Below are 14,282 nucleotides of genomic sequence, written 5' to 3'. Positions count from 1 at the left end.
AAGCTGGTTCTTTGAAAAGATTCATGGTATCAATAAGCCATGAACACTGAAAGGATAATAAAGGAATACTATGGACAACTCTATGCCACAAATTTGAATAACTAGGACCAATTTCTTGAAAGACACAATTTTCGAGCATTCCCCAAGAGAAAGCAGACAATCTACATAGGCCTATATCTGCTCAAGAAATTCAATGAATAAAGAATAACTTTCAAAAACGGAAATCACCAGGGCCAAATGGTTCACGGTGAATTCCACCACATGTGTAAGGAATGTGGTTTTCTTCTTTTTTAAAGATTTTATTTATTTATTTATCTTTAGAGGGGAAGGAGAGAGGGAGAGAAACATCAGTGTATGGTTGCCTTTTGTGCGTCCCCTGCTGGTAGTTAGCCTGCAAGGAACCAGCCTGCAACCCAAGCGTGTGCCCTGACTGGGAATCGAACCGCGATCGTGTGGTTCGCAGGCCTGCGCTCAGCCACTGAGCTATGCCAGCCAGGGCAGGAATGTGGTTTTCTTTCCTTCCGATGTCTTTGCCCAGGTTTGGCGTTAGAATGACGCAGGCCCCATAGGATGAAGTAAGAACCATTTCCTCTGCTTTTACCCCCTGACAGCGACTGCAGAGAACTGGTATGTCGGGTAGAATTCAACAGGGAAACCACGTGGCCTCATGAGTTCTGTTTCAGAAGGTTATTAATTATTGTGAAAACCAGAAAGAAAGGAAGAAAAGAAATATTTGAAGCAATAATGACTGAAAATGTCTTCCAATTAATGCTTGACACCAAACCACAGATCAGGGCGCTCAGAGAACACCAAGAAGAGTAACTGCCACATCATACGCAAATTGCGGAATATCAAAGATAAAGGAAAAAGTCCCTGCTGGGGTGGCTCTGTTGGGTGACGCCCCACAAACCAAAAGGACACCGGTTCAATTCCCGGTCAGGGCCCACGCCAGGGTTGCAGGTTCAGTCCCCAATGGGGCTGTGTACAGAAAGCAGCCAATGTTTCTCTCTCACATTGATGTTTCTCTCCTTCTACTTCTCCCTCCTTTCCCCTGTCTCTCAAATCAAAAATCAAAAATATTTTTAAACAATAAAAGGAAGGATGAAGAAAAAATCTTGAAAGAAGCCAGAGGAATAAATAAATGCCTTACCTATAGAGGAACACAGATAAGAATTACATTTGACTTGTCTCAGAAACCATGCAAGCAGGGAGAGACCTGACCTGTCCATACCTCCCCTAGCTCACCTGTAGCCTGTTAACCAAGTCTCACAGTACCTCTCCCTTTCTGTCACGTGGTCCGCGCTCAGTAAGGGGTCACAAATTCTTTAAAGCATCTGCTCAGGGAGTGCACATGACGGTACCAGGAGGAAACCTTCTCACCTCCTATTAGCTGTAAACACATACGACATGAGGGATGAAATAGATCTGTGGGTGTCCTGGCCGCTCCCCACCCCCACCCCCATGAATCATGGGTCTTGTTGGAGGAAACACGATTGGAATTTCCTCCAGAATTAACTATTCAACTCTACCACTTCCTCCATGTTCTGGGAAGTTTAGGGAAAAGGCGGAAAGGAGGGCAGCAACTCGCGTCCTTGCCCCCAACTCTGTGCTTGACCCCACACTGGGCACTGGGCCTGTGGCATCTCTTGGGTGTGCAAACGACCCTATGAGGTCGCTAGTTTCCTCTCCGTTTGAGACACAAGGGGATTTGGACGCAGGGAGGTTAACTAATTCAGACCACATCTCAGATCACAACGTTACTAGGGAGCGAAGATGGGATTTAACACCAACCTGCCTCCTGGAAAACTCAGTTCTGAAGGAAAGGCAGCAGGGCCTCCGGGCCTGGACTGTGTCGATCAGGGCAGTTTTTTTTTTTTTTTTTTTAATACTCCCCTGAGGATGTGTTTTAGAGAGGGTAGGGGAGAAACAAAAACGTCGGTGTGAGAAAGAACATTGATCAGTTGCCTCTCACATACACCCTGACTGGAGATCAAGCACGCAGCCTAGCTATGTGCCCCGACTGGGAATCGAACCCTCAACCTTTTGGCGTAGGGGATAATGCTCCAACTCACTGAGCCACCAGGCCAGGTCTGGCCCTGGGTCTTGTTCCAGAATAAGAAGTAATAGTTCTAGTAATCTCTTAAGTTGGAAATGACTTTTGGATTCCTTGGGCGAGCAACACAGTGTTTCTTGTGCCCTTATCTTTAAGAAGAGGCCCACAGATTGTGAATGTGGACACTCTTTATTCTGGTTAGTGATCTGCAGCCCTGGCCGAGGTGTAGGGGTGGGATGGGTGCCCCAAGGTGCTGCATGTGCCCTTCTGTGCGGTGACACTTGGCTCAGTTGGAGGTACTTAACAGGAGGGACAGATGTCTTTTTGTACCTCTGTAGGAAGAGGGGAGATTNTCTGCTCAGGGAGTGCACATGACGGTACCAGGAGGAAACCTTCTCACCTCCTATTAGCTGTAAACACATACGACATGAGGGATGAAATAGATCTGTGGGTGTCCTGGCCGCTCCCCACCCCCACCCCCATGAATCATGGGTCTTGTTGGAGGAAACACGATTGGAATTTCCTCCAGAATTAACTATTCAACTCTACCACTTCCTCCATGTTCTGGGAAGTTTAGGGAAAAGGCGGAAAGGAGGGCAGCAACTCGCGTCCTTGCCCCCAACTCTGTGCTTGACCCCACACTGGGCACTGGGCCTGTGGCATCTCTTGGAAGTGCGAACGACCCTATGAGGTCGCTAGTGTCCTCTCCGTTTGAGACACAAGGGGATTTGGACGCAGGGAGGTTAACTAATTCAGACCACATCTCAGATCACAACGTTACTAGGGAGCGAAGATGGGATTTAACACCAACCTGCCTCCTGGAAAGCTCGGTTCTGAAGGAAAGGCAGCAGGGCCTCTGGGCCTGGACTGTGTCGATCAGGGCAGTTTTTTTTTTTTTTTAATACTCCCCTGAGGATGTGTTTTAGAGCGGGTAGGGGAGAAACAAAAACGTTGGTGTGAGAAAGAACATTGATCAGTTGCCTCTCACATACACCCTGACTGGCGATCAAGCACACAGCCTAGCTATGTGCCCCGACTGGGAATCGAACCCTCAACCTTTTGGCGTAGGGGATAATGCTCCAACTCACTGAGCCACCAGGCCAGGTCTGGCCCTTGGTCTTGATCCAGAGTAAGAAGTAATAGTTCTAGTAATCTCTTAAGTTGGAAATGACTTTTGGATTCCTTGGGCGAGCAACACAGTGTTTCTCGTGCCCTTATCTTTAAGAAGAGGCCCACAGATTGTGAATGCGGACACTCTTTATTCTGGTTAGTGATCTGCAGCCCTGGCCGAGGTGTAGGAGTGGGGATGGGTGCCCCAAGGTGCTGCATGTGCCCTTCTGTGCGGTGACACTTGGCTCAGTTGGAGGTACTCAACAGGAGGGACAGATGTCTTTTTGTACCTCTGTAGGAAGAGGGGAGATTGCACGTCGCTCCCTGTCACACGTAACAGAAAAGGCTCCTCAATGGGGAAGGCTCGTCTCACTCAAGTCTCGTTTTCTTTTCCTCTGCCTCTTTCTGTCACTGTTGAGTCTGAATAGGTTATATGAGCTTCCTTAAAAAAAAAAAAAAAAGACCAGAAAGTTCTTCAGGCACCAAGAAAGACCGGAACAAAAAAAATTTCATAAAGAGGATTTGAAATTTCTTCTTTATTATGCCAGCCACAAGTGTAATTGATTACCGATTTGATTTCCTGGCAAGCAAAATGCTTTCATTGACTGTGAAGTCAGCTCGACAGACATAAACTGCAAGTTCTGTTTCCTCCACTACCACCCCCCCCCACCACCACCAAGCACAGCTTGTTTACTCACACCGTCACTGCTTATTGATGGGACAGCCCTTACCTGCAGGGCACTGTGGCCCGTGTGGGAGGCGCAGATAAAGCTAGGACGTGCCCTCTGCCCCACAGAAGCATAGGTTCTGGTAGGTGACCCACATATACAAACAGGTATCTCCCAAGAGGGGAAAAAGCATGTTGCAGACACAAAGAGCAGACAGTGAGAGGAGAGAGGAGACAACCAGGAGGTGTCACCTTTGAGATGCCTCTTGTCGCCAGGTGGAGAACAAAGGGCAGGACATTTTAGAGGCTGGTGTTGCTGGGGGATGGGTGGGAGAGGCAAGAGAGGAGCCCGGAAACCTAGACTGGCGTCAGATTGTCAATGGGCTTGTATGTGCCACTAAGGAGTTGGGGTGTTTTCCAGTCCGGCACAGACAGGCTGACGGGCGGTGAGGAAACTGACCTCAGTGCTGTAACCGAAGACTGAATTCTACCAACAGCCTGCTGAGCGAGGAAAGGGACCCACCCCTCCAGCTTCCTGAAAGGAGAGCCGTGGAGCCAACAACATTAGCCCCACGCACCCAGGTCAGACTTCTGACCTACAACACTGCCGGACAGTCCTTGTGTTGTTTTAAGCCACTAAGATGCTGGTAGTTGTTTATGGCACCAACTGAAAAGCAACAGAGGGCCCAGACCAGGCCAGCCTCCTTCACCCCTTCCATAGCCTTTTCTTTGCGTGCCTGTGGCCTCCATGGGTCCATTGTTGGGGCTTTTCTGCCCCCCTCCTGATTTCTGTCTAAGGTAGACCCCGGACCCAAACACAACTTCAAGGGGAAAGAAAAAGCTTAAAGCAAAGATAGCAAGTTTTGCTTGACCCGCAGAGTATTAAAAATATTTCAAACTTCTCATTCTTCTTCCCCTCCACTCTCTCCTCCCTCCCTCCTTTCTTTTCTTTCTTTTTCTCCCTAAGTAAGCTGTCGCTGTCCCCCCTGAGATGTGTTCTCCAGCTCACCACACTGTACCACCCCGTTTTCTCTCGGGCTTTACTTTGCTTTCTTACATTACCTGTCTGCCTTTGAGAGGTGACTGGTTCTGAGACACAAGTCTGTATCTCGTGTTAGGACATGCTAGACCTGGGATCACTGAGATGAGACGGTGTGGGAAACCACAGGGAGCCATCAGCGAGATGGCTGATCGAAAAGCAGGACTTGTTTCTGTTTAAGGTGGTCCTACTAAGTACCGTGCACCCTCCAGCCAGGTCTCCCATGGTCTTCCTGACCTGTTGCTCCCACAGGTGCACCCCGGTGGTCCCAGTGTCTGTCTGTGACCTCTGTCTTGATATCACACCACTTTTCATCCTTGGGACAAGCCTGGGAAATAAAGGACATCAGCACAGCAGGGGACATTGGTTGGAAGTGGGACAGGGTTCCCCAATAAGCTCTCCAGCCTCCCCCGTCCTGTGGCAGGTGCAGTCAGCCTGTCGACCGCCTCTCAGTCAGCGCACAGGTGGGGAGCTCGCTGACGACATTCCGACTATTGTTTCCCCCCTGATTTTCCTGAAAAGGACAGAAAAATGGGCCTGAACACTAAACTATGAGAATAAGTTAGGCCTTCAAGTCAGAACTTTTCCAAAGAGTCTCTTTAGCTAAGTAACTGGCAAATGAACAGAACGCCAGGGAAGAATGATTTCTTTTGGCATGAAAAGTTGCAGAGATGGTGAGCACAGAATGAGGGGCAGCCAACGAATCGGAAGCGACTGTTCTGGTCCGGACTCTGTATTTACCACTCAGTGATCACAGGAAAACCGCTCCCCTCCTGTGTGGGTCAGTTTCTTCAGCTGTATAAGCATTCATGACCTCGGACGTGGTTCCTCCTGGGGGTCTGAGGGTTCCCTGAGACAATGGGTGGGAGTCATCGTCCAAATGGGAGATCCTGGCATTAAAAAGCTCCATCTGTCCCTGCTAATAAAACCAGCAACTGGCTGCCTAGGGTGCTTAGTGCCACAGCCGCACGTCTGTGTCAGGATTCTTCACCAACCCGAAGTCAGGGATCGGCGAGGCCGCGCTGCTGCAGAGTGAGACCAACACCCAGGCCTCCTGACCGCAAGAGTAGCGCTCGGCCACAGGTCCACTGCGGAAAGACCACCTGCCAGGACCCCAGGACCAGCAAGGGCACAGGCGCTTCTACTCCTGCTCTCTGTCCACATCTCTCCCTGTGATCCGGTCCTGTCACATTCGGAAGGTCACCCCATCGGTCCTTTGGGGGAAGCAGTGCCAGGGCAGCGCATTTCCGACCAGAAGAGGGTCTGTCAGTGTCAGGAGGCTCCCGGGAGATCGTGTGCCTCTGTGGGGACCCTGACTAGGTCATTGCTTCTCCATTTGGGGGCTGGGTAATTTATGTCTGAAGGAAGAGAGAAGGGCCGGTTCGCACAATGGTGATAAGGTTTATCCTCTGCCAGCCTGTGGCCACCACTTCTTTTAGGAATGGCGACGGCCTAAACCAATACCCTTAGCCTTCAGGACAGGGCCTCTCCTATTCCTATTCTCACCTGCCTCCTCACAAGCTTGTCACCTGTGAAGACAGGCATCGCCTGTCTGAGCAAAAAGTTCCAAAGCACCTGGGCTGTCTTCCAGGCCCCAGCACTGGCTGTTCATGGTGGGCAAGCACCAAAGCCTTGTTGGACTTGAAGCAGGTCTGAGGAGGTGGGAGAGCTGCTGAGGCGACAAGGCCTGCCATTCACAGAGCCTGCTTCTGTAACCTTGACCTTCAGACAGCTCTTTGGCACTGGTTTCTACAATCCCCTGGGGATTCTCCCAGAGCCCTCACTTGGCATCAGTCCCACTTCGATGCTTTTGCAGAAACGAGGCTGACTAAGACTGTGACAGGCTCAAATCCTTTCCGTTCACACCATCAACATCCTGCCAAGCACAAGGACAGCTCCTCTTTCCTTCCCACCTTAGGCCCGTTACCCCAGAGGGTGGAGGACGGGGGAAGCCGGCAGTAAAAGGCCGTCTGGGACACTGCTTTTCCAGCGATGGCGTTCTACTGGAGGAAGAAGGGGTAGGGGCTGCGACTCCCTAAAGTGGCTGTCCTAATGGAGGTGGGTGAGGACACCACAGGTCTCTCTGGAAGCAGCAAGTTCAACGTCTTGGTTCTATATGCCAAGGAGTGTCAGGAGGTGGGGCTAGGTCTCTGCAAAGTTTCTCCTCCCATCTCCCACCGTGCACTTGGACAACAGGGCTCAGCCCTGGCCATGAGAACTTCTGGCGCATGCCTACCCTGAGGCAGAACCCAGCTGCAGTGTGGAGAAGACAGGTTTTGGTTGGGTCAGGTTGCTCGATGAAGCTGAAGACAAATACAGAGAAAAAAACTGCATCAGAACTCAGGGCACATCAGACCCTCCCTGGGGGCCCTCCAGCCCGGGGGGCCGTCTTGGGACTGTTGCTGGCAGAAGGGCTGGGGAAGTGAAGGAGAAGCAGCAATGCTCAGGGACCATCAGAAGACCTGGGCTGGAGGCTGCAGTATATTTTTTCACCCTAGGAAACATTTCGTCTGGATGGCCAGGTCATGATGCCAACCCTTATTTGACCCAGGGAAGTCAAATAAGGAGATGAGGCCAGATGAGCACAACTTTAGGGCCCTTTCCACCCTATGGATCATGGGAAGTGTTCCCTAATGGCCACCCCATGGAGCAGTGAGGGGACATATGCAAATGAGGAGGCCGGACAAGCTGGCATTGCAGAAAAGCAGAATCTCCAAGGTGGAAATAGAAGCTGACAATGGACAGAAAGTTTTGTTGGGAGAGACCATGGGGAAACCAAGGCAGCTTTTATGTTTTGGAGTGAGATTGACTCCCAGTGGCTGAAGAGGGGGAAGAAAAAGGATGTAACGCGGCCCCCAGATGGAAGTGGAGGACCAGAGTGTTTATTACAGGGATGAGATGGTCGGTAGCAGGAGCCTCCAGGAAGCAGGAGGTATGAGACGAAGGCTCCGCCGAAGCAGCAGGTGCTCTCGGTGGGAGGGCAAAGTCACAGCTGGGATGTCGTGATTGTCTCTTAATAGAGATGATACGCCATGCCAGGAAATGGGCAGACAAGCTCGCAGTAATATCAGTGGGGTATCATTGGTATCAGTGGGATTCCAAGCCCAACTTACAGTTCTGGACGGAACTTGGCATTACGTCTCGCTGCTGAATCCGCAACCATTCATAACCTCTGAGCAAGGAGAATCTTAAGGTGGTGTACTCTCCTGGGGAGAGAAGAGGGGGGCCGTCAGAAGCCTTTAGAGCAGAAGCTAGAGGCTCTTTTGCTGCCACTGGGGGCATTTTCTTGCCCCCTGGAGTGAATGTCATTTACCCGCCCTGCCTGCCCCCCTCCCTCTCTTTTCCCTCTTACTGTTCCTCTCCTCTGTGCCTAGCCCCAACGCTCATCCTCATCCTCAATCAGCCCTTGCACCTGCAGGGACACTGGTGAAAAGGTGACTGATTTCTGTCTGCCGAGGGGACATTTCCCAAGGCAGAGACAAGGTTAAGAAGCCATGTGCCTGGACCTTAGGAATGGCTGAAACCAGAGCGGGGGTGATTTGTTTCCTACCGAGGGAAGCACCCTCTTGGAGAGCTCGAGGGGTAGGAGCCGGACTCCAGGACCTCCCAGAGGTGGGTTTAAGTCTCCAGAGCTACAAAGAACGGGGTGGCATGCTTGTTTGTGGGGGCTGGAGTGGGGGCAGGGGTGGGCATCTGAGGAAAAGGACCAGAAAGAGCCTGGGCCGAGTGCTCAGCTCCATCGCGGGACAGTTGGCTGCTGCTTTGAAAACTTGTCCTTTGTCCACATTTTGTTCTGATGCTGGGGCTGTTCTCAGGGGCACAGATCTGTTCTCTTTGGTTCCTAGAACTTCCCACCGCCGAGGCACCCAGCCTCGCCCTCTTTGGACACTACCCCGAGCACCCTCCTCCCTCTCTTTAAAATTCCCTTTTGCCCCCTTTATTAAAAAAATACAATAAAAATAAACTATTTTTAAAAATTGAAAAAAAATTCCCTTTTGCTGAAGTACTGATCTCAATGCAGGTATTGGGAAAGGGACTGGGTGTAGGAACCGCTCTGTGCAAAGAAAACATATATATGTGTGTCTTCAAACACAACTGTTTGAAAACATGTGAATAATATATAATGTAAATAGTATATATTGATAATATGATTAACCGTATAGTTGATAATATAGCTCTCAAAATCACATCACCCAGTGATAATCCTAACTCTATGCCCTCCCTCCCCCCATTCCCCCCTTTAGTTCATGTCCATGTGTCACAAGTTCTTTAGATTCTGTATTTCCCATACTACTCTTGCCCTCCCCCATCTATTTTCTACCTACTGTCTATGCTATTTTCTGTACCTTCTCCCCCCTTCTCCTCCTCCCACTCCCCTGTTGCTAACCCTCCATGTGATCCCCATTTCTCTCCTTTGTAGGTGACTGTCCCCTTATCTCTTGCTGCTTCTAGGATTCTCTCCTTCATTTTAATCTTGGGTAATGTAATTATGATGTGCCTTGGTGTGTTCTTTCTTGGGTCCAATTTCTTTGGGACTCTCTGAGCTTTCTGGACTTCCTGAAAGTCTGTTTCCTATGCCAGATTGGGGAAGTTCTCCTTTATTATTTGTTCAGATAAAGTTTTCCACTTGTTGCTGTTCCTCTTCTCCTTCTGGTACCCCTATAATTTGGACGTTGGAACATTTAAAGATGTCCTGGAGGGTCCTAAGCCTCTCCTAATTTTTAAAAATTTTCGTTTCTTCATTCTTTTCTGTTTGGTCATTTTTTTCTTCCTTCTGGTCCACTCTATTGATTTTAGTCCCAGTTTCCTTCCCATCACTATTGGTTCCCTGTGCATTTTGCTTCATTTCACTTAGTGGAGCCTTCATTTGTTCATCTAATTTGTGACTAAAATCAACCAGTTGTGTGAGCTTCCTGATCACCAGCATTTTGAACTGTGCATCCGATAGACTGGCTATCTCTCAGTCACTTAGAAGTATTGGCTCTAGGGCTTTGAGCTGTTATTCTTCTTGAGCCATAATGTTTTGGTCTGTTTGTGCTTGTTATGTATGAGGGGCAGAGCCTTAGGTGTTCACTAGGGCGGGGCAACCCAGGTCGCTGGGTTGTGAGGCTGTATGTGGGGGTGGGGTCAGAGACGGGCAATGGTGTTTTCTTTCTGCTCTCTCTTGGATTTTGCTCCCCTCTGCTGCTTCCCACAAGCAAATTAGGCCCTTCTGGTGCTAGTTCCCAGATGTGTGGGCTTGTGAACTCTCCAGAACCCTGTGGGTCTCTCCAGTGAACTCTCTGTGAGCCTGGGAGCCTCTCCTGGCACCTCGACCCCCAAAAGTTTTTCCAATTAGTGCTTTTAGGCTTTATTTCCCAGTGCCGGCGCCCTAGCCTGCACGGTCTGTCTCACTGCTCGCTCCTTTGCCTGGTTTATCTACGCACAAATGTGTGACCATGGTCAACCAGCCGCCTTGCGCCCTCACTGGGTCTGCCCACTGCCACCCCACACCTGGGATCTGCCAACCTCTGCCTACGCACCTGGGTCAGTCAGGCCACTTTTTCCTGCACAACCCCACTCTGCCAGCCACTGACTCCGCCCCTCTTACCTGTCTGGCTGAATAGTTTGTTGTTGTCGGATTTCTGTACAGTTCAATTTTCTCTCTGTTTTGGTTGCATTCTGGTTTTCAAATCTTTGTTGTTCATAAGCTTGGTTGTGTGAGGAGGTACAATGTTTCCACCTATGCCTCCATCTTGGCCGGAAGTCTATTAACTCTATATTTTTAAGTGTTTCCCCTATGCTTTCATCAAATCATACCTCTGCATAAAGATCTATATGCAAGTATACATATTTACCACAGTAAAATCATACCCCACATACACTTTTTGATTTTCTCACTTAACAGTGTAACATGGATGTTATTCAGATGGTGTGCTTTGTGGAGCCAGTTGGAGTGGGGGTTTCTTAAATGGTGTAGAGCAGGGCCCCTCACCAGAGACTGACCGGCGTGCCCAGAGGTACCCTGGGGAGATGTCTATGGGGTGGGGGCACCTTTTTGCCTGCACTAACAGCTACAGACAAAATAGACTTTAATGCCTTTCTGAGGGCCCAGCGACCGAGGTGCCTGGTTCACCCACAAATGGCCCCATGAGTCCCGTGGCTGAGGCTCGGAACCTGGCGCTCTCTAGCCAATGGGACCTGTGCCTTCCCTTTGCGAGTCCCATTGGCTAGAGAACAGGGCTGTGGGTCATGGCGGAGCTTACCTCCACTCCACGAAGGGTACTTGCACAGGACCTTAGGAGGAGTTTTTTTGTCCTTCAACTCCTTCCCCCTGTGCTCCAAGTAAGAGCGAGCTGCCCTCCAGATACAAAACCTGTAAGAAGAATGGCTTTGGGTCACAAGGAGAAAACTACCAGCAAGAGGCCTGCAACACAGAGCACGGGGAGTCAGAAACCCAGGGAGCCAGGGAGCTGGGGAGCCAGGGCAGGGCCAGTCCTCAAGGAGTGGGGCTTCCTGCAAAGGAAAGGGGGGCCCTGCCTGGCTCCAGCAAGCACCTGGGATGGGCAGTGCGTGGGGGCTTCCTCCTGGGCCACCAGCAAATAGGGTCTATGAAGAATCTGCCGCATGCCATCTGGTGTGCTTGCTTGAGCCCAGACTCTGAGGTCTCCAGCCAGCCCAACCTGGTGCAGCCTGAGCATCTGACTGGCCTCCCTCGGTCCCAACCACCCCTGGCTTCCATCCTGTCCCTTACTGAGGGCCTTGACCCCCTCGCCTTCCCAACAGTCCTCTCCCTGGAGTGAAGCCTGGCTGCTCACCCAAACTTGGAGGCACAGACTCACTCCAACCTCCCAAATGCTGCACCCCCAAGACCCGCATCACCCTCTGAGCCTCTTCCTCCTTGGCTGCTAACTCCATGCTCAACCTCTGTCTGCCCTTAATTGGTTGGACCCCTCAGAGGCTCTTCTTGGCTTTATTTTCCATTCTGCCTTGGCTCTGGTGGTCTTTACTGCCCGCCTCTTTCCTCCTCCCCAAGGGATACCCTCACCCAATCACGTTGGTTTCCCCGGTGCCACCTGCTTATCGGGTCTCCCTGCCACAGTGGACCTCCCACTATGCCACAGATGCATTCCGTGTTGTGTTAGAGGCACCAAGAGACCTGGTTTGTAATCCACTTACCATGCGGTGCCACGCACCTAGGCATGCCCCTTAACCACTTTGAACCTCAGTTGCCTCATCTATAAAATAGGGACAATCACACTTGGCACTGCCCACCTCCAGGGTTGTTGAGAGGTCCATCTGAGATAAAAGAGGTGGACTCAGTTTGCACGACGTAAAACTCTCCATAAGGATGAAGGAAAACACATAGAGAACCAGTTGCATGAAGATTAGCATCCAGAGCCTCCTGGAAGCCCCCCTAGACAGGGATGAGCCCCCCTAGACAGGGATGACTCCAGCCAGGGAGAGCGCACCTTTCCCAGGGGCTTGTGGTCCTCTGCAAAGTTTCAGGACGAACCACTGTTGAGTCATGGTTAGGAGATATAAGTCCAGAATTAAGTGCTAGGTAACAATGGTTACCTTAAACTTAGATTTGTGTTTAATTTCTTTCAATCCTGTATTAAATAATTTATCTTAGGGATTTAAAACAATAAAGGTTGGTGATTGGCAAGCCACCTTTATACTTCTATGTTAAGAAAGTTAACATTATTATTATTTGTGGGAGAGGAAGCCCCCTTAGAACTGGAATCCCAGTGAGAATCTAAACACCCCAACTCGCCTGGCCTGGGACCCTTTCAGCCAGTTGTCCTGTGGTCACTGTCACCCAGGGCACTGCCATTCATCACGTGGAAGGTGTGAGCCGGAGCCGCAGTGGACCACAGGCGTGAGTGACCAACTGGGAGAACGTGGGTGAGTCTCTGAGCCCACACCTTGACAGCAAAGGTTAGGAACGCGCCCTGCAGGTGTTTTGTTTGCTTCAGTGTTGGTTTTGGCCTTTGCAATTTCTTTACCATGTTGTAGGTTTGAGTTGCTTGTCGCATTTTGCTACTTTAACATTTGGAGAAAAGACAAAAATCTGAATTTCTAGCTCCTCTTGAAAATAGAAATATGTAGCAATTGTGTCCCTACTGGGAGTTGTGGAATGTGGGCCTAACCGAGCAAAACTCTTCCGGCCAACGGCCCCCATGAGGGTCCTAGAACACGAGCACAGCTGTGTCAGCCTGGACAGAACTGCTCCCAAGTAGCTGTGGCCCACCGTCACCCTTGGGTGAGGAACCTGTGCCGAACACCAACCAGCATCCTTGTTTCAAGCCAACGCAGGGAGAGTTGGGAGGCAGGCATTCTGATCCCCAGTCTTCCTTGGCCTTCTATCCACTGAGTCTGTGTTCCACGTGAGCGGGTAAGGGAGGAAGTGCAGTGGGTAGGAGAAGAATACACCAGCGTGGTTCCCATGAATATGGAGACTGGAAGAAAGAGCTACAGGAAGATGGAAAACTCTAGAAAGTCAAAAGTGTTTTCTGCATCTGGTGAGGGGAGAGGAGAGTGTTACCTTTTCCAGAAGTACATAATGATGGGGAAGAGAGACATGATAGCCCCGTGGAAGATGCTCCGATCTAGACGGCCCTCTGAAATGGCAGAAAGGATAGAATCCTTCTGGGCCTCCGAGATGTTCACCTGCCCACAGAGGGGGAGCCAGTCACCGGCAGGAGCTCCAGGGAAGGCTCCCCCCCACAAACTTTAAGACCACCCCTGCCCCAAATTGCAGAAGCTTTTGGTGGGGCTTTAGGTAAGGATATCCGGATAACCCAGGACTTAGGAGGTGCCTGACAACTAGCTTTTGGGGCTCTTGTGGGGAAAATGCTCCTTGGTACAAAGCCAGAGAGGAGTGGAAGTCCCCCTTACCTTCAGCTTTGGAGGGACCTCTGATTGCAGGTAGAGGTTTAAGATGATGCTAAGTTTCGCCTTCATTAGGACCACATCATTCTCGTTGTAGGCCCGGTTGACCTGCAGCACATGAGCTGAACGCACCAAATCGTTAAATCTGAAAGAGGCAGTAGAGAGGAGGTCAGCTCTTTGCTGGGAAAGCAGGGACTAATTGGCGCAGCCAGGCCAGACCTATTTCTGGCCTGATAAAGACAGGGTCAAATCCCGGGCTGGTTGTGACTTCATTCATTCCATTGTAATTCATCTATTGGCAAATACTGCCTGAGTGCCTGCCTACCACACGTCAGATAATATGCTAAGTGCTCTCCAAGTACATTTCTTCACCTCCAACCCCCTCATTTATCCCACCCTCCCTTCCGCGCCCATCCCGGCTCTCTGAGTGCTTCGAGGACTAAGGGCTTTCCTGTTCTTTCTATTCCTGCCTGTGCCGACCCTCTCACAATTACCACCATTCTCTGAAGGAACACATTCCTTTTATTAAATGTTTTTAC

The 14,282-nt window shown here is 50.4% G+C and overlaps 1 protein-coding gene across 1 annotated transcript in view; it reads right to left on the bottom strand.

Moving 5' to 3' along the window:
- Positions 1–3,679: 3,679 nt before the first annotated feature.
- RGSL1 (regulator of G protein signaling like 1) overlaps positions 3,680–14,282 on the bottom strand; it is a 43,872-nt gene continuing 33,269 nt past the window's right edge. The window contains exons 17-22 of the mRNA XM_037035300.1: positions 13,750–13,888; positions 13,397–13,521; positions 11,115–11,224; positions 7,983–8,075; positions 7,106–7,172; positions 3,680–5,197 (exon numbers count right to left, since the gene is read on the bottom strand). Of these exons, the coding sequence (XP_036891195.1) occupies positions 4,945–5,197; positions 7,106–7,172; positions 7,983–8,075; positions 11,115–11,224; positions 13,397–13,521; positions 13,750–13,888 (787 nt within the window). The 3' untranslated portion in view covers positions 3,680–4,944. The remainder of the gene's footprint in view (positions 5,198–7,105; positions 7,173–7,982; positions 8,076–11,114; positions 11,225–13,396; positions 13,522–13,749; positions 13,889–14,282) is intronic.

This window comes from Sturnira hondurensis, unplaced genomic scaffold (genome assembly GCF_014824575.4).
Source record: "Sturnira hondurensis isolate 20B ecotype Veracruz unplaced genomic scaffold, ASM1482457v3 Scaffold0022215, whole genome shotgun sequence".
In the NCBI taxonomy this organism is placed as follows: Eukaryota; Metazoa; Chordata; class Mammalia; order Chiroptera; family Phyllostomidae; genus Sturnira; species Sturnira hondurensis.
The sequence above is the reverse complement of the archived record's forward strand: the minus strand, read 5'-3'. Positions and strand labels throughout refer to the sequence as shown.